This window comes from Podarcis tiliguerta (assembly GCF_965153285.1).
Source record: "Podarcis tiliguerta genome assembly, chromosome: Z".
NCBI lineage: Eukaryota > Metazoa > Chordata > Lepidosauria > Squamata > Lacertidae > Podarcis > Podarcis tiliguerta.
Window position 1 is genome coordinate 32592692 of NC_139553.1, and position 20788 is coordinate 32613479.

The following is a 20788-nucleotide window of genomic DNA, read 5'->3' on the forward strand; positions in this document are numbered from 1 at the left end:
GACTATGTGTAGCAAGCCTTTGGCCAGATGTTACTGAACTACAGCAACCATCAGTCTCAGCAAGCATGGTCATTAGTTAGGGAATGATGGGAATTGTAGTTCAGCAACACCTGGAAGGACAAAGGTTCCCCATACCTGCTGTAGACAAAATTGAGCTAGCTGGACCAGTGGTCTGTCTCAGTATAAGGCAGCTTCTTGTGTTTGACTCTCAACTCCCATCACTACCTGCCAGCATAGCCAATGGTGAGGAATAATGGGATGCCAGACAAAGCTTTCTGGGAAGGCTGTACCATAACCAGGATGCCACTTCCTGGTGTACTCCCTGGTGCAGCCTTTCCCAACCTTGGGTCCGCAGATGTTGTTGGACCACAGTTCCCAACATTTCTGCCCATCGAGCCATGCTTTCTGGGATAACGGGAGCTTTAGTCCAGCAATTTACGGAGACCCAAAGTTGGGAAAGGTTACACTAGTGGTTCCCCGCTTACTTCATTTGATGGTGTCACTCAGTACAGGACCTCTGAAGGAGATCATAATGTTTAGGTAGGTACATATGAGGGAAGGCAGATATTCAGGTAACCTGGTCCCAATACTCTTGAACTTTAAATATTAAAAACGTCTTAAGTTGGGCTCGGATATTAAATGGGAGCCAGCGAGGCTGACAAAGCACAGGTATTGTATGGTCAAATATCTGCAATTCTGGACCAAATGGGACCCACCAAGCTCTGTCTGCCCTCAGGTAGCCCCAACCTGCCTGCCTGCCTATTTTAAACCAGTCAGAAGAGTGGAATTGCTTGTCAACTTCCTCCTCCACAGTCTATATGTTGGCTGGAAGGAGAATGGGGACAAAACAATAAAAGGTTGGCTCTGCCTATTATTGGCTCTGTATCTGCTATTCATTTTGCCTCAGTCTCCTGCTAGCCTTCCATCCTACCAGTCCCAATGGACACCAACCTTCCCTGTTGGTAACCAAATGGACCTGCCCTGATACAAACACTGGGAGGGTGTGGGAGAGGTTGTCCTGGGAAAAGGCATCTCAGGGGCATCTTTCAGCCCCTGCAGCTTTGGTTCCTGATACCACACTGCAATAGGCCAGAAGTCAAATAAGCCCAGTGTGGTAGTTGTTTATAAAGGAGAGGTAAATGTTTAGAAATGGATCAACACTTATCAGGCACTGGTGATGTCATTGCCTGCTGAAAAGTAATTAGCTGGCTCTTTATGAGGCTGGTCGCTGTTGCTCACATCTCTTTGCTTCCTTCCTACTCACACCAGCTAGAAATGCCAAAGGAGCTCTTTAAGCCAGCAGGACAGTATTGTTTCTTTTACAAACATTTGTACAGTGCTTAGATCGTTAATAAGATGCCGAACTATAAAAACACAGTTTGTTGGTGTAATAAATTGCAGGACAAATTCTTCATCATGGATGGCTCTCGATCCATTCCAGTCCGGCTTCCGCACTGGTCATGGGACCGAGACGGCTCTGGTCGCCCTAACAGATGATCTCCGCAGGCAGCTGGATCGAGGCGGGTCGGGGCTGCTGATTCTTCTAGACCTGTCTTCGACATGGTCAATCACGAACTCCTGGACCACCGCCTTGCCGACGTGGGGATCCAGGGCACAGTCCTTCAATGGCTGCGCTCGTTTCTCTCTGGTCGGGGACAGAGGGTGGCGCTTGGGGGGGAATTGTCATCGCGCCACTCCTTGGTGTGTGGAGTGCCTCAGGGTGCGATTCTCTCCCCGATACTTTTTAACATCTTTATGCGCCCCCTCGCCCAGCTTGTCCGGAGTTTTGGGCTGGGCTGCCATCAGTATGCTGATGACACCCAACTCTATCTGTTGATGGATGGCCATCCTGACTCGGCCCCAGACCCACTGACCAGATGCCTGGAAGCTGTGGCTGGATGGTTACGTGGGAGCCGGTTGAAGTTAAATCCTTCGAAGACAGAGGTCCTCTGGCTGGGACGGGGCGATATGGGATTGAGGGGGCAACTCCCATCTCTTGCGGGGGTGCAACTAGTGCCAGCATCGTCCGTTAAGAGTTTGGGTGTAATCTTCGATACCTCCCTCTCTATGGAGGCGCAGATTACAGCTATAACAAAGGCGGCATTTTTTCATCTCCGCCAAGCTAAGCAGTTGGCTCCTTACCTCTCTCGCCCTGATCTAGCCACTGTGATCCACGCGACGGTCACCTCCAGACTGGATTATTGTAACTCGCTCTACGTGGGGCTGCCCTTGAGACTGACCCAGAAACTCCAGCGGGTGCAGAATGCCGCAGCGAGACTCCTTATGGGGTCGTCGCTGCGAGATCACATTCATCCGGTACTATTCCAGCTGCACTGGCTCCCGGTGGAGTACAGGATCAGGTTTAAGGTGCTGGTTTTAACCTTTAAAGCCCTATACGGCCTAGGACCCTCGTACCTACAGGACCGCCTCTCCTGGTATGCCCCACAGAGAAACCTACGGTCTGCAAATAAAAACATCCTGGAGGTCCCAGGCCTCAGAGAGGTTAGGCTGGCCTCAACTAGAGCCAGAGCTTTCTCGGCTGTGGCACCAATCTGGTGGAACGCTCTGTCACAAGAGACTAGGGCCCTGCGGGACTTGACATCTTTCCGCAGGGCCTGTAAGACAGAGCTGTTCCACCAGGCCTTTGGTCAGGGCGCAGCCTGACCCCCTCCTCTGGCAATCTGCACAGGGTCTTGCTTGCTGGTTGCCATCAATTTGTTTTTGATTGATTTTATGGTGAAAAGTTTTTAGAATGTTGGATTGTTTTGACTGTTGTTAGCCGCCCTGAGCCCAGCTTTGGCTGGGGAGGGCGGGGTATAAATAAAATTTATTATTATTATTATTATTATTATTATTATTATTATTATTCAATGCTCTCATTCCAATCTGGTTAAAGTCTTCAACTTTTTCAGACCCAGGACCAACCCAACATGCCTTTGACGACCCACTTCTTATTCTAATTACTATAGTATACCATAATTGGAGCAAGGGGCGGGTAGTGCTGCTGTCATTACCCACACCACCTTAGATCAGGCTATGACCCAGTAGCTGAGTTGAAGACCAGTGAATTATTATTATTATTATTATTATTATTATTATTATTATTATTATTATTTTGGTTTTCAGGCCATTTTTATTTATGCAAGAAAAACAAACAAACAAAAAACACAAATACCAAATTATACACAAATTACAAAAATAACCATAGACACATAATATTCTTAGCAAACAATAAAACATCTATTGGTCTTAACACTAAAGACCCAACCTCCCGTCTATTCCGTACTTCAAATTCATATTACTTATTGCCAATACACATTTTTTAAATAATTAAACTTATTCTCATTAAATCTAATTTCTTATATCTACCTTACAACTATTACTGAAGTTCCTCGAATGCTGCAACAGAATTTAAACTACTATATTTCTTTTTCAGATATTCTTTGAAAACCTCCCATTTAGAAACAAATTCCTGTTTTGATTTATTATTTATTTTTTCTGATAAACCATCTAATTCAGCATATTCTGTCAGCTTTTGGATCCAATCTTGAATAGAGGGTATTTCATTACTCTTCCATTTTGCTGCGATCAAAACTCTTGCCGCCGCCGTGGCATATAAAAAGATACCCTTCCTCTTTTGTGGAATATCCAAATTTGTTATTCCCAGGAGGTAGGCCTCTGGTTTTTTATTGAAAGAGATCGTTAGCATTTTTTGCAGTTCTGCATGTATACTCTCCCATAATACCTGTATTTTCCTACATATCCACCACATATGGAAGAATGTTCCTGAGTCTCCGCATCGCCAACAATTACTTGATACATTTTTATACATTTTTGAAAGCTTCAAAGGTGTTAGATACCATCGATGTTGCATTTTTTGAAAGTTCTCTCTAATCGTGTAACAATTTGTGAATTTCCAATTGATCTTCCATAAATTTTCCCATTGGGTCATGGTTATTGAGTGGCCAAAATCCTGGGACCACCTCACCATTGCCACTGTTACCTCCTCCTCCTTGACTGTCCAGTCAAGGAGGAGTCGGTAAGTTTTGGAAAGAGTTTTTCTTTTAGAATTTACAAGATCAGATTCGAATCGGGAAATTTCTGTTGAGAACCCCTTTTGTTTGTCAGATTTAAATTTTTCAAATAACTGATGATATTGGAACCAGTCTGAAATGTGGTCTCTTATTTCCTCAAAGTTTTTAAATTTTATTTGGTTACCTTCATTTTTTGGAAGTATTTTATATGTTGGCCAGCTTTCCTGAGTATTTTTCCGTTTTACTGCTATGGCTTCTACTGGAGAAGTCCACCATGGGACTTTAGGCTCCATCAGGGAAGACCAGTGAATTAAATGATACTTACAGTAACTCACAAAAGCTACTAGTCTACAATTACTAGCTGGATGCAACATGTAGCTGGCCCTCCAAGTGTCCCTATTTTCCAGGAACAGTCCCAGATTAACATAAGCCACCCCGGTTTCTGATTTTACTCTGAAATGTCCCGCTTTTCTTTAGAAAGTCTCTATTTTCATCGAATAAATGTTGGTGCATATGATAGAATGTCCCTATTTTCATCAGAAAAATGCTGAAGAGTATGGAGTTATGTGACCCCAAGCCAAGGAAATAAGTAACTATTGATATAGAAACTAGGAGTGGTTGGCTTTTTTTGCCCAACTCTGCAAGGGACTGAGTCCCCTAAGCCCGGAAACTTATGTCCCCACTGTGGAAAGATGTGTGGGTCCAGAATTGACCTCCACAGTCGCTTACAAACACACTGTTAAGTCAGTGTTCATGGAAGACAATCTTACTCACCAAAGAAGAATAAGGTGATCAGCCAGAGATGAATGGATGGAGGCAGAATAGTGAAAGTAAGGCAGATCTTCATTTTTCTGTTGCAACAGAGTTCCCTCCCCTCCTTGCAAGGAGGTAATAGAGACCCAGAACAAAGTGTGCAGGAACCATTATTATTATTATTATTATTATTATTATTATTATTATTATTATATATAATTTTTATTAATTTTCCAATAAAAACAAATTTATAACATTATTAAACATCAAAAACTCATCACACATCTTTTTTTTGTTTTAGACTTCCATCAACATGTCTGATAATTTTCCGTAATTATCACAAATCTTCACATTTCTTAATTTATATTGCACTATATATATTTTATCTTACCATGTTGTTTAAACAATATTTCTACCAAATCTTCTTACAGAGCTTCTTGAAAACTTACAAACGTTATATCATTATCACAAGTATTTTTAATATATTCTGTAAATTTACTCCAGTCCTCAGTGAATCTTTGGTCCCGTCGGTTGCTAATCCTTCCTGTTAATCTGTCCAGTTCCGCGTAATCCATTAATTTCGATCTCCATTCTTCAATCGTAGGCATTTCTTCTTGTTTCCATTTTTGGGCCAAAAGAGTTCTGGCTGCTGTTACTGCATACAGAAATACTTTCTGATCGTTCCTTTTTATTTCACCACCTAGTATTCCTAATAGAAATGCTTCTGGTTTTTTAACAAATGTATATTTCAGTATTTTCTTTATCTCATTATATATCATTTCCCAGAAGCACTTCATTTTTTTATATTCCCACCACATATGATAAAATGTCCCTTCTTTCTCCTTACATTTCCAACATTTATTACTCACCTTATACATCTTACTTAATTTAACTGGTGTTATATTCCATCAATATATCATTTTCATAAAATTTTCTTTAATTGTGGTACATGCCGTAAATCTCATCCCTTCCTTCCACAATTTTATCCAATCATCAAATTGAATGTTATATCCAAAGTCTTTGGCCCATTGAATTATAACTGATTTAACCTCTTCATCCTTCAAATGCCATTCCAATAATAATTTATACATCATAGATACATTTTTAACTTCATTATTCAATACTTCTCGTTGAAACCTAGATTCTTTTTCAAAATATCCTCTTTCTGCAACCTCTTTTCTAAACATTTCATTAATCTGAAAGTAGTGCAGCCAATCGTTTACATATTCTTTCACTTCTTCATATGGTTTCATTTTCCACTTACTTCCCTCTTTCTCAATTAAACTCCCATATGTTATCCACCTCCCAGTCATATTGATCTTTTTAACACTCATCACCTCTAATGGTGATAACCAGTGTGGTATTTTTGTTTCAAGTAGTTTTTGTACCTACCCCATACCTCAATCAGAGATCTTCTAATAATATGATTTTCGAAACCTTTATGCACTCGTTTTTTTTCATACCATAAATATGCGTGCCAACCGAATCTATTATCATAACCTTCCAGATCTAACAAATCTGTATTTTCTAATTTCATCCATTCTTTCAACCAACATATGCACGATGCTTCATGATATAATCTCATATCTGGCAGGGTGAACCTCCCCTCTCTTTTAAATCTGTTAACAACTTAAATTTTATTCTTGGCTTTTTGCCCTGCCAGATATATCTTGAAATCACTTTTTGCCACTCTTTAAATATTGCAACTCCTTTAATTATTGGAATTGCTTGGGACAAAAACAGCATTTTCGGTAACCACTCATCTTTATTGTTGCAATTCTTCCCCAAAATGATAATTTCATTCTACCCTACACCTCTAAGTCTCGTTTAACTTTATTCCATACTGGTACATAATTATTTTGAAACAAGTCAATATTTCTGGGAGTCAATACAATCCCTAAATATTTCACTTTCTTTACCACCTCAATCTCAGTCTGTTGCTGTATTCTTTCACTAGTTTCTTGGTCTATGTTTCTCACCATTATTTTGGCTTTTTTCTTATTCAATTTAAAACCTGCCACCTGTCCAAATTCTTCTATTTCTTTAAAAAAAAAGAAAAAAGAAAGAAATAGCGTGCAGGAACCTTTAAACGCTTTTGAAATTGCCAACCCCTTTGCCCAAGACCACCCTTAAATAAGGTTACCAGACGTCCCCGTTTCCCAGGACAGTCCTCGGATTTACAAATCAGTCCCCATACAAAACCCATTGAAGTTGAAAAGTATCCCGGGATCCATTGGAAAAAAATCTGGTAACTTTACCCTAATTTCAGAAGGGAGGGGCTGAATTGCAGGCAGTTTTGTTAATGGGATTTGCAAGTGAAAATACAACTGGAAAGCTTTCCTCATTTCCTCCTATTGCAGAGGAACATTTGAGGTCACTTTGGAAGAGTCAAAATGGCTTCAGGATTGCTCTCCTGTACTATTTCAAACATGTGGTTTATATACTTAGGTGTGTGTGGTTACCTTGTGCATTTATGGCCACTTATTCTATATTTGATACCTTAGAATTCTGATAAAGCTATACAACCTTTAGAAGACATCTGAAGGCAGCATTGTATAGAAATGTTTTTTTAAAAAAATGTTTAATGTATTACAGTATTGTATTTTTATATATGTTGAAAGCCACCCAGAGTGGCTGGGACAACCCAGTCAGAAGGTGGGGTATAAATAATAAAATTATTCTTATTATTCTTATTATGGAATAGGACATCCCTATTTTAATGGGAGAAATGTTGGAGGGTATGCATGTAGTTGAATTGACTGGAAACTATTATTACTATGCTATTATTACTGTTACTATTACTAATTTCTTACCCACCCTCCTGCCACATACGGTCCAGTGACGGGTTATAAGAAATTAACAATACAGTAGTGTATTAAGAGTTTCCAGCTGGACGAGTATGTGTCCATTTTTGTATTGTTTTTAAACTCTTTTGTTTTGTTTGTGCTGTAGTAACTGTTTCTACTTGTTTCTTTTATACTTCGTACATTGCCTTGGAACGTATGTGGAAGGCAACTAATAACAAAACCCATAGCTGTCAACGTTTCCCTTTTTTTAAAAAGGAAAATCCCCTTATTCTGAATAGGATTCCTCCCGAGAAAAGGGAAAAGTTGACAGCTATGACATAACCTACCCTGATTCTCCACTGTTTTTTAAACTCTATGCAAAGCAGACGCTCTTTTCCAGGGCCTTTCCCTGAGGGGCCGCCTCACTCACTATGAAAGATGCCCCTTGTACAATTTACACACGAGGAGCACAGCGACCAGTGTCCGCCGATACCCACATTTTAAAACACCTTGGGTTTGAACACGTGGGAATTCAAACCTTCTGCATCTTAAAAGGGGTTTATGAAATTTAAAAGCATTAAAACATGTTTATTGCATTGACATTTAGTTTGGATATATGCATATTATTTATTAATCAAAACGCAGACAATTGGAATCGAAGCCCCGCGCTCCAGAGTAATCCGATCCCCCCAATGGAACCTCCCACTACGAAGGACAGAAGAATTTTCACCACAGGGATGTGAAAGGCTAGAGCGACACCGCTTGGCACCACCGACGCCAATGGGCGGGTTTTCAAATTTCTGAACGGCGATGTCAAGAATGCGTTCTACACTGTTTCTGTCTCTATGGTTCCATTGCGTTATAGAGCCCCTTAGAAGGCGGGTTGGGACAGCATGGCCGAGAGAGACGGAGCATTGGGATTGGTCATCTTGTCAGGAGGCGCGACCTATCAGGGACAGCAGGAGGCGGGACTACGCGTGCGCGGCCGGGCGGACTTGTGCAAGGTGTTGTTTTTTTCTGGTTGCGCGCAAGAGACGAGAAGAACCCCAATGAAGTAAGTGAGCGGGCGGGCGTGGGAGGTTTTGGTTTGGTATGGCGTGTGGAGGTTTGGAAGAGCGAGGGGGCTTCTCTTGAATCAGCGCTCGGCCTTATAGATCGTCTTTCCGAGAGCCGAGATCCAGCCTGAAACGTGTGACGTCCTGACACGGAAGAATAGCACGTCTGAATTTGCGCAAGATCGCCCCGCATTCCGCTCGGGTCCTTAAATAATAGCTGTCAACGTTCCCTTTTTAAAAGGGAAATTCCCTCATTCCGAATAGGATTCCTCGCAAGAAAAGGAAAAAGTTGACAGCTATGCCTTAAATATGCCTCAGTATTGGGGCTAGGACGAGATCGGCGACATGCAAGTCTCTTTATTCTGCCATGAGCCTCGCCGGGTGATATTTGGCTAATTACCTCTCTCTTCCTCACGGGGACGGTGTTTTTTAAGTTGCGGAAGGACCATGTACGCTGGCGCGAATTGCTGGGACACCCTGCAGGGTGGTGAGAATGCAGGTGAAGTCTGTCCTGAACTCACACGGCTTTTGTTTCTCTCTCTTTCTCTAGTCCACTAACCAAAGTGAAGCTTATCAACGAGCTGAATGAGCGCGAGGCACAGCTTGGTGTACAAGATAAGGTCTCCTGGCATGCTGAGTACAGCGACAGTGCCTGGGTGTTTGTGGGTGGGTGTCAAGCGCAGAAGCAGCCTCCGAGGCACAATCCCTGAAAGTATAGCAGTTTGTGCGACTTTTGCTGGGAACTGTACTTATTTCCTCCTCCCCTTTTTTTGCTTCTAGGTGGTCTTCCCTATGAGCTAACAGAAGGCGACATTATTTGTGTGTTTTCACAGTAAGTGAAAAATTGAGATCTAGTTTGTATTTTTCATAAAAAACATAAATGAATTAAATACATAAACATATAATCCTTTTTTGTATTTAATTTTTTATTAGTTATCCAAATTTTAACAAATCAATCCAAATTGTTTAAACATTTTAAAAAAATAATTAGGTTTCCTGCTCCTGTGCAAACATATGTCCAATTCCTCCAGTTGTTGCCTTCTTCATTCTTCTTATTGAATCATCTTCTCACCCTTCTATTCATTTTAATTCATTTACATAGCTAGCCGCTCTTGTTGCCTTACAGTCAGCTCCTCTGTTATTTCCCAAACACATAAATGTCCCGTGAGCAGCCTTTCAGGCACTCTTCTCAGGTGTGGTGTGAAGAGAGATTAACTGCCATCATTTATTGTCCATTCAACATTCCATTTCTTTGAGAACTCCTTTGAAGGCATCCCTTTTGACTTCCCTCCCCCACATTGTGGATCTTAATGAAATGATTTTACCCACTCTGTATCTCTATTCCAACTATTTTTATAAATCCTTTGTCAATCCATAGTTCAAATTTTTACTACAGATTTTCTGTCAATCCTACTGTGATAGGAATTTTATGGTCTTAGATATATGGTAATGTTCATAACTGCACATACATAGATCAACACAGGAAGACCAACCTGGAACCATTTTGATTCCTAAACTGACCAAATCCTTTCTCTGCAAGGTTAAACTGGAAAAGCCTCCCCATTGTCTCTTTCCTCACAAATCCTGTCTCAAGGATATGTCTGTTTGAATAAGGTGTGAGCCTGTGACCTGGCCCAGGAAATAAGTATTTTACCACTACAAAAGAATGGCCAGGCTCCCCAGGCAATCCAATCAAGTAACTTGCCAGACAGGAGATAAACTGTGACAGGAGAAAAACAACATTTAAATTTTTGTGATGTAGGTGGAATGTTTCTGGGGGTGGTCTTGATCTAGAGAATGGGAATTTCAAAAGTCTTTATAAGCCCTTGCATGGCATTTTGGGGGGTCCTCTTCCTCTCCTGCCTGTGAGGGGAGTACCCTGTTGCAACAGATCAATAAACAGATCTGGTTGGCCTCTGTTATTTTCTCCTACCAATAGGGAACCTATGTAAGGGCTCTATATGGGCTGTTGGATACCCCATAAGGGAAAAGGGCATATTTTTATTTACAACACTACCAATGTATGTAATTGTTCACAATAGCTTTTCAAATAAATTATAAACTTTCCCCATTCTTTATTAAAGACTTCTTCCTGGTTTCTAATTTTTTCTGTAAGTTTTGACATCTCAGCATTGTTCATCAGTTTTGTCTGCCACTCTTCTTTGGTCGGTGTTGTACCATCTTTCCATTTCTGGGCTAAGAGAGTGTGCACAGCCGTGGTCGCATACATAGTTTTGTCTGGCCCATTGGGATCTCTGGTCCTATAATACTTAAAAGAAAAGTTTCTGGTTTCTTAGGGAAAGTTATTTTCAACATTTTTTTCAGTTCATTATATATCATTTCCCAGAGGTCTTTTAAAACATTTATGGTGCAGTCTACTCAGAAGTAAGCCCCATCAAATTCAATATGACTTATCCACACTTCCTTTTGTTCTGCTGCTTTCCCCTGGGGAAAGCCATTCTTTATAGTGCGTGATGATCACAATTCAGGTTTTCTTCAGATTGATGTTCGCTCCAATTTAGAATTAAAAGAGAGTGTTTACCCTGGGAAAGGAGCAGGGCAAGGGGAAAGCCGCTCGGACCCATCCATAAAAAGCACAGGGCAAGCAGAAAACTACTTCGACCCGTGCTTTCTAGATATGGGACATGAAATTAATGGGCAAGGCTGAGTTAGGTCCATTAATTAATAGTGTTACAACCCACCCCAGTTTCCATGAGTGGTGTGAGACTCCCAGGTGTGCTTTCCAGGGTCTGTGAGCCTGTTGAAGACAATGAGACACAGCAGAATCTGTGGTGTCATTATGATATGTGTTTTATTTACACATATATAGAACTTGTGTCTAGATGGAGGGACTGCAGAGTGTTTGCATCACAAGATTGTCCTATTCCTCCCATTGATGCAGCCTCAGATTCCAAGAGACCGCAAACATCATGTCTGACCCTCTCTGCAGCATTGTGCTTTGCCTCCCCACACACCCACACTCCAGCTTGAAAAGGGACACCTTTGTCCTGTTTGCTTATCTCATCCATCACTGCAATTCTGCCCCTCCCTTCTGAAATTCTGGCTTCTTGTCTCTGCTAACTATCTCCCACTTCAGGGAGAGGCTTTCCCCCATTGTAAGTGGGGAAATAGCCTGGCTGGCTATTTATGCATTGCAAACAGAATGCCATACTAGATGGATCTTGATGCGACCCACTGTGGTAGTTACATTCATGGATACAATTTTTGAAGCAGGGTTATACTCTTCTCACCTCTCTGCCTTGAGAAATTAAACCCTACCTCAGCATTTGTGTTTTCTTAATATTTCTTGGCTTGACTTGTTGCCTTCCATGTTTTCAGTGTGAAGCCTAAGTTCTGTTGATCTCTGTTTTTCTTTTCAGGTATGGGGAAATTGTGAACATAAATCTAGTACGTGATAAAAAGACAGGGAAATCCAAAGGTTTCTGTTTCATTTGCTATGAAGATCAGCGAAGCACCATTCTTGCGGTTGATAATTTTAATGGAATAAAGGTTGGTTTGGCAATTGGAGGCGTAAAGTGTCTAGAATTCCTCTCTGTTGTACTTAGCTACTAGAGTCAGGCTGTGATAAGTCCTCACTCTGGAAGATGCATTGAGTCACCAGGCTCTTCTAGGAAAGGTTTGCAGAAATTGAGCATTTTCAATAGCCCTCAAAAGGACTAGTCATAGTATTCTGTCAGGCATCTTAACATTCTATGAGTTTAGTTCTTATTTTGCTCCAGGCTTATGTTTTGTGGTGCCACTTCTGCCTAAATCAAAAGAAGAGGAGAATAACAAGGTTGCCAGTTTAGATGTGTCTGTTCCATAATTGTAATGATTCTCTGTTCACAGATTAAAGGAAGGACAATTCGTGTGGACCATGTGGCTAACTATCGCCCACCGAAAGACTCTGAGGATATTGATGATGTAACAAAAGCTCTCCGAGAAAAAGGATGTGGTGCTCAAACACCTCCAAGTTCACCAGAGTCTTCAAAAGATAGTGAGGTGGTAGTAAAGAAACACAAAAAAGGTAACATCTATGTGTGTGTCTGAAAATTGTAAGTCTGTTTGAAACTCCTAAGTCTAGAAATACGAGCCAGCTTTTGATTCCTAGAAATGACTAGTGCGCAAGTGACAAAGCATGGTGGAAAGTCCGAAGTTATGTCATCTTCCCTGCCTTTCTTGAGTTATAGTATGCATTTTACCTGACTAGTTGTGAAATATCTGCTAGGATTGTCTAGCCTTTGTTTAACAGGTGAGGGTGAAGGAACTGAAACAGATGGCTAGTCTTTATGTGTATTTCTCTTAAACTGTTGCCCTTGATCCTTACAATGTATAATGCAAGGTCAGCAGTAGGGCAGAACTGATACCAAGAATAAAAAGAGCGAACTGAATTTGGGAAAGATGGATTTAAAAATGTTTCATGTCTGATTGTCTTGGGATTGTTAGGGCATATGACACACTAGGAAGAAGAGTTTCCTGGAGAGATGAAATATTTGGGAATGGTTAGGTGAAAGAGCAGAAAGAATGAGGACCTTTAGTAGGGATGTGGCAAACCTTTTTGACCTCTGTGTCTTGCTGTTCATCTAAAGAGAAAAGCAAGAAGAAGAAGAAAGAGAAGAGAGAGCACCGAAAATGCGCGAAAGAGGAACAGCTTGCAGACTCGCCTCCTTCTAAAACCAGGATCAAAGTGGAGAAGGAAGACCCAGGGTATGAATGGCATGCCAATGCAAGTCACCAGACCTGGAGTAGCACATCTGGGCACAAACATGCAAGCAGGGCACAACATGAACAGGAGTCTAAGTATGATCATGTGAGAGTGAGGTCTCGAGACAGAGCCACAGACAGGGACAGGCAAGAACAGAGAACAATCCACAGTGAGAAGCACAAGAAGGTAGATACTTCCAAAGAAAGGCCCCGAGCAATAGAAAGCAGAAGATCCCGGGAGTGATGGGAGAGAAGAAAAGCCCTGCAAGGAGGAGTCTTCAAGCCACCACAGACCCACCTGACCCTGTGACATGCAGGGAGCCCTGAATTCTTGGTGGAGTGAATGTTGTGTGCTGTTGGCCTCTGTTTGTTTTTAAGTAACTTTTTATTGTTTTGGAAATAGAAATAATGAATTTTGCAAATAAATAGACCATGTTTTCACATGTCATTTGTATATATCACAATCTTGTACCTATTATTTCTCCACTAATCCCAATATCACATCACCCAGATTTTTATCAGCAAGGGAGAGTTAAACAATTTGAACACTGGGAATTCACATTGCAAGATTTCTATACCAATAATCAACCTATATTTGGTAACCAAATAAAATTTGTCAAATCTAAAACACAAACTGGATTTATTTTAATCATATTCGTAGTTTTATTGTAAAAGAACATGTAAAAACACAAGCTCTGAGACCCTTAACACAATCTGAAAATTTATTAAGCATAAAGGATTAGTGTCTAAATTGTGCTCTATATAACTTAGTGCAGGATTTCCCAACAGGTTGATCAGGATCGACTCGTAGATCACCTGACTGATTTCTGTCGATCGCAGCCCAGCTCCTCTCCGAGGCAGCCTTAGAGAGCACAGCATGCTCCTCGCAAAAGACGCACCTGCACAACAAAGGCAGAAGGAGAAGCAAGGAGGCAGAAGGAGGCATATGCAGACAGAGAGGCATGCCACGAGAGAGAGAGAGAAGCTGGGTGCAGAAAGGATTCCTTTAGTTTCACACTGTGATAGGAATTTTATGGTCTTAGATATATGGTAATGTTCACAAGTGTACCAACCAAGCACGTACATAGATCAGCACAGGAAGACCAACCTGGAACCATTTTGATTCCTAAACTGATCAAATGTTTTCTCTGCAAGGTCAAAGTGGAAAACCCTCCCCATTCTCTTTTCCTTCACAAATCCTGTCTTAAGGGTATGTCTGTGTTTGAATAGGGTGTGAGCCTGTGACCTGGCCCAGGAACCAAGTATTTATCACTACAAAAGAATGGCCAGGCTCCCCAGGCAATCCAATCAAGTAACCTGCCAGACAGGAGATCAACAAGAACAGGAGAAAACAATATTCAAATTTATGTTTTATACTGCCTTTTCTGTAATGTAGGTGTGATGTATCTGAGGGGTGGTCTCCCCTTCTGTGATGTATGTATGATGTTTCTGGGGGTGGTCTTGATCTACAAGGTGGCAATTTCAAAAGTCTTTATAAGGCCTTGCACAGCATTTTTCTGGGTGCTCCTCCTCTCCTGCATTTGAGGGGAGCACCCTGTTGCAACAGATCAATAAAGATCAAGCTTACTAGCTGCTTTGCTTCTCAATATTCTCTGGTTGGCCTCTGTTATTTTCTCCTACCAATAGGGAACCTACGTAAGGACTCTATATGGGCTCTTGGATACCCCATAATGGAAAAAGGGGAAAATGTTGTTTACAACAACACACACACACAGAGAGAGAGAGAGAGAGAAGCCCAGCACACTCTGACTGGCTTTTCAGAGAACTTTTGCCTCCCTTTCTCCCCCCCCCCCCTTAAACTCCCCCTTCTCATGTTAACTTAGCCACCTCCTTCCACACACGCACCCCATGCACAGTCCTTGTCCCTCCAGTTTGAGTGTTTTTCATCCCCCCACCCCACTTAAACTCCCATGTCAAGTTAGCCACCTCCTTCCACACACGCACGCACCCCGTGGTTACTTGAAAAATGGGCACTTTTCACATGCATACCACAATTAAGTCATCAGCTGGACATTAGAAGCTAAGGTTGCGTTTACAAGCTGACTTCCTTGCTTGAAAGCAAAAGCCATCCAAATCCAAAGGGGCAAGCGAAAGCGCCATCCATGCTGCTGTTAAAAGACCTGAAGGGAAGTGTTGATCTTGTTCCAGGGTTCTCAGTGTTAATATGCTCTTGAAAAACTCAAGTGTTTCCTTTGAAACACTTGTAAACACCATGTAATGCAAAAAGTCACATTTCACATAACGACATGTGGCTGTGCTTTTGTCGTCTTCGGTGACTGCCTACCTTGATGTAGTCCACTTTTCTTCAGCTGGTGGGTGTTCTGAGACCCAGATTTAGGGCACATTTCAAGCACACCAGCAAGAGCCATGGCAGCGCCAGAGGGAGGACATTGCTCTCCCCCCCCCCCCAGGATACAGCCCTCCCCACTTGCCTCCTCACTTGCTGGACTCCTGTCCTTAATGCATACTATTTGTCTCAAATTAGACCTTAATATAAATGAGATTACCTGACGAAAGCAAGCTCACACTTCTCTTTGAATTTGTATAGATACTTAAGGTGCATATGTAAGACGTTTGTATAAACAAAACAAATTATATTTTGAGAATGATTCATGTTCTTATGTAGCTGCATTGTTTAATACTTTCTGGATTTCCCATGATCATATTATAAAGTAGCTGTGTTCTATGTTACAAATCAAGCACTGCTAGGAGTTGTCCTTCCCTCCAATGTACCGTATTTTTCACTCTATAACACGCACCCGACCATAACACGCACGTAGTTTTTAGAGGAGGAAAACAAGGGAAAAAATATTCTCAACGAAACAGTGGATGTATGATTTTTGTGGTTCATGCTGTGGCCACAGACATGTGATCTGACAGTGAGTTAGGAGTAGCCCAATGAAAAAATCCTGAGGATCCATGTGGATCCATGCTTTGTAACCACGTTTTTGCACCACTACGGCCCCAGGCAACAGTGGGTGTGTGATTTTTTTGGTGCAAGATGTAGCCATGGACATGCTATGTGATCTGATGGTGAATTTGGGGTGACCCAGTGCAAAAATCCTGAGGATCCATGTAACCACGTTTTAAGTGGGGAGGGAAGGGAAAGCACTCAAGGGACAAGGAGCACACGTGGGGTGTGTGGAGAAGGATGCTGCTAATAATGCAGAAGAGGGGTTTAAGGGGAGAAGAAGCACGCGTCATCCCCGGCCTAGCGAGCTGAAAAACTTTGCTCCTATTTAGCGAGCTGAGTGGGGAAGAGAGAGGGACAGAGAGCCTGCTTCCTTTAAAGGAACCATCCGGACAGGAGCTGCTTACACTCGTGTAAGTGGCTCCTCTCCTCTCCCGCTTTGCTCCTTTAAAGAAGCAGGCTCTCTGTCCCTCTCGCCTCCCCACTCAGCGGCTCTTCTCCTGCTTTGCTGTTTCAAAGTGAGCCACGGAGGAGGGAAGGAAGGGGAACCATGGATCCTCTGCTCACGACTGCAGCAGATGCCACCCGCCACCCGTAGGCATTCCCTCCATAACACGCACAGACATTTCTCCTTACTTTCTAGGAGGAAAAAAGTGAGTGTTATGGTGCAAAAATTACAGTATTTCTTATCGCTAAAAAATTCAGCGTGGACTAGATTTTTTTTTTTTTTAGAACCACTGTGTTAAAGAGTCAAGCATCGTGTTTAGTTCTGTTAGTGGATTTTCCATTGGAAAATTTCCATTGGAGTGTCAACACAAGGGGGCTTGTGAAGAAGGCGCAGCAGAGACTGTACTTTTTGAGAATACTAAGGAAAAACCATCTTCCGCAGAAACTGCTGCTTGCCTTCTATCACTGTGCCATTGAGAGCATGCTCACTTATGGCTTATGTGTGTGGTACGGAAGCTGTACTACCCAGGACAGGATGGGGTTGTGCAGGGTTGTTAAGGCAGCAGAGAGCATTGTTGGCTGCCCACTCTCCACCTTAGAGCAGATTTATACCACAAGGTGCCATAGGAAGGCACTGGACATAGTAAAAGATCCATCGCATCCTGGTCACTGTCTCTTCGAGCTTTTGCCGTCGGGATGGAGATACAGGACGATGAAGACAAGAACGAGCCGTCTTAAGAACAGCTTCTTCTCCAGAGCGATCTCGGCCCTGAATGGGAAGCCCGGACTTTGAAAGTCAACTAATCTCCCTTGCTGTATCATACTGTATTGTTTAGTTAGTGTTTTTATGGAGCAGTCAAGTAATTTTGTTGTCCCCGAAGGGGGCAATGACAATAAAGATATATTATTATTATTATTATTATTATTATTATTATTAGTTCTTTCCAAGTATTTTACAATAAGCTTTACAGCTACACACACAGACACACACATATACACACAAAATAAATGCATTTGCAAAAACTTACAAATTTGGTTGCATATGAACATATCATTTACAAGAATTAAATAAAACAGTCAAAATATTTAACTTGTACACTGAGTTACGAGTACCATATTTTTCACTCCATAAGCCACAATTTTTTACTCCTAAAAAGTAAGGGGAAATGTCTGCGTCTTATGGAGCAAATGCGTGGTCCATGGAGCCGAATTGCCCGGGGGCAAAAAGCAGATCATGCTTTTTTTTTTTTTAAAGCAGGAAGAGGGTGTTGAAACAGAGCCGCTAAGCAGCTGATTGGCAAGGGATCGGGAGGGACATAAGGGACTCTAAAGATAAAGGAGGCTGCCTGGGAGCGGGGAGGTGAAAGCACATGGATCCTCAGGATTTTTGCATTGGGTCACCCCGAATTCACCATCAGATCACATATCATGTCCATGCTACAGCCTGCACCGAAAAAAAATCACGCATCCACTGTTTTGTGGGGCCACAATGGCCCCAAAACGTGGTTACAAAGCACGGATTCACATGGATCCTCAGAACTTTTGCACTGCGTCACCCCAAATTTACCATCAGATCACATAGCATGTCCATGGCTACAGCCTGCACACAAAAAACCATGCATCCACTGTTTCGTGGGGCCACAAAGGCGCAAATACGTGGTTACAAAGCACGGATCCACATGGATCGTCAGGATTTTTGCATTGGGTCACCCCAAACTCACTGTCAAATCACATATAATGTCTGTGGCCACAGCATGAACCACAAAACTCATACATCCACTGTTTCGTTCAGAATATTTTTTTTCTTGTTTTCCTCCTCTAAAAACTAGGTGTGTCTTATTGTCAGGTGCGTCTTATGGAGCGAAAAATACGGTAATTCCAATTAAATCAGGTATAATAATGTATGATGTTTAGATTGGTGAACATAGGCAAATAATAGTTACCCGTAACAATTCAAAATTATGTGTTTCAATATCCATTCTTTTTGCCATTGGTTACATATATCATAATTAGAGAAAGACAGTGGTATCTCGCTTTTCTAATGTCTCCGTTGACAAACATTTCTGTTTTCGAATGCTGTAAACCCGGAAGTAAATGCCTTGGTTTTCGAACATGCCTCGGAAGTCAAACATGTCATGTGGCTTCCGTATTGAGGCTTCCGTATTGAGTTTTTGGTTTTTGAATGTTTTGGAACTCGAACTGTCTTCCAGAATGGATTACGTTCGAAAACCGAGGTACCATTGTAATAGGGAGTGAAGGAAGAGGGATAACATATGTTCACCAGACTGTATTATAGATGTACTTTCCTACCATATGCTTCATTGTGAAATTGTAATAAAATCATACCAAAGTGCATAAAAGTTGCCATGTTTCTTTTGTCCTGTCACTTTTAATTTTTGTATGAGTGTTTCTAGGAGTGCTGTCTGCCAGATGATGGTCTATATTTCATAACTGTAAGGATTTCCATGATCTGGCAGTAGCTGTTCTTGCAGCGGTTAACAAATGTGTTATAAGTTCTTATTTCTAATGCATAACATGTCTTGGTTGTATAATTTGAGCCAGCTCTGGGTCATGGGAATTTTTTGTGCTCTGATCAGAGATATTTATGAAAAAACAGCTTTCCAAAATTTTTCATATTTGGGGCAGTCCTACCACATATGCTGGCGTGTCCCTATGGTAGCATGTCCTCCCCAAGACATGGGAGAGCTGTTTGGTTTTATATATGCTATACATCTGGGAGTTAGGTGCCATCCATGTACTTTCTTGAGAATTCTTTCCCTTGTCATTGCTGATAGGGCTTTGGTCCTAAGTTAGTTTAACCTTTTCTTCTATGTCTAAATACCACGGAAGCGCCGTTTACCTTCCCCCTGGAGTGGTACCTATTTATCTACTTGTACTTTTTGGCATGCTTTCAAACTCCTAGGTTGGCAGGAAAATACAAGCTTAGTTCTCACCAATTTCCTAATTTTGCTGAGGGCAAAATTGTACCTCTATAATAGTTATATACATGGATGAAGTTAGACCTTTCATCACCATGTTTTCTCCAACTATTATTTTCTCATATGCTGTTAATTATCCAGTAGCTTCTTTTTTAGCTTGAGTGCGAATTAAAAGGATTGTAACTGATAATCCAGTAGCTATAGAATTGGAACATATCCCAATTGATTTCAGTTGCATACGCACAAACCCTGCCCTGGGATAGGACCTTCACCCCTTAAAAGTTGTGAGTGTAAACAGGTTTATGAGCCGGTGTAAGGAACAGAACTTGTTTTTCATAAATGCTATTGCACTTATAGACACACCATCTGCTTTCTGATATTGTCCATTGGACTCCTGTTTGAGTTGACACTAAATCTGACATATTGCTTAAGTGACTTGCTTCATAATAACTAAGTTTGGGAGTCCCTATCCACCTATGGTGGGATGAAGGGAAAGCATTAAAAAAAAAGTATGGTCTATCTGATTGGAATTTGCATTCATTAATCCTCATTTGCCATTATGCAATATGGGCTGATAGGTCCTAGACTGGCCATATTTCCAATACAAAAAGTAATTCTGGCACCAGCATTACTTTAGACACAGCCTGTCAACCAGTAATAGACAGATTCATTTTGTTCCAGTGCCATATGTTTGAATTTATTGTTTTCCAAACTTTGTTATAATTTACCTGGTGTAAAGCTATAGGTGACTGCTGTTCCTAAATATCTGAAAGTTTTCCTGGCTATTGGTATCTGTAATGTTTTAGAAAATATTTGTTGGAGCCTGTGGTGTATGGAAAAACACTCCTGTTTTTTTGAAATTTTACTTTAAGTCCAGAAACAGTGGGAAAAGCCTCAAATTCCTCACTTAACACCCTATCAACACTAATGGGATCTGATGTACATGATGTACATAAAATAATACCATCTGCATAAAATCCCAGGATGTATTCCTTTCTGTTAACGGTTACCCCCTTTCCAGCTAAAATTGATTGTAGACTTCTTGCTAAGTGTTCTAAGATTAATGCAAATAACAGAGGTGATAGCCAACAGGCTTGTTTTGTTTTGTGGCCAAGAAGACATTTAGGTAAATCTATAT

At 41.5% G+C, this 20788-nt stretch overlaps 1 protein-coding gene across 2 annotated transcripts; it reads left to right on the plus strand.

Annotated features, from left to right (window-relative positions):
• Positions 1–8451: 8451 nt before the first annotated feature.
• RBMX2 (RNA binding motif protein X-linked 2) lies at positions 8452–13796 on the plus strand. Of its 2 annotated transcripts, none has more exons than XM_083422796.1 (6): positions 8452–8627; positions 9179–9294; positions 9409–9460; positions 12009–12138; positions 12478–12666; positions 13232–13796. In XM_083422796.1, the coding sequence occupies exons 1-6, from the start codon at positions 8467–8469 to the stop codon at positions 13574–13576; spliced, it is 993 nt and encodes a 330-aa protein (XP_083278922.1). In that variant the 5' UTR covers positions 8452–8466; the 3' UTR covers positions 13577–13796. The 2 variants fall into 2 exon arrangements, with proteins under 2 accessions (XP_083278922.1, XP_083278921.1); XM_083422795.1 differs by having other exon boundaries at positions 12478–12655; positions 13218–13796.
• The last annotated feature ends 6992 nt before the right edge of the window (positions 13797–20788 follow it).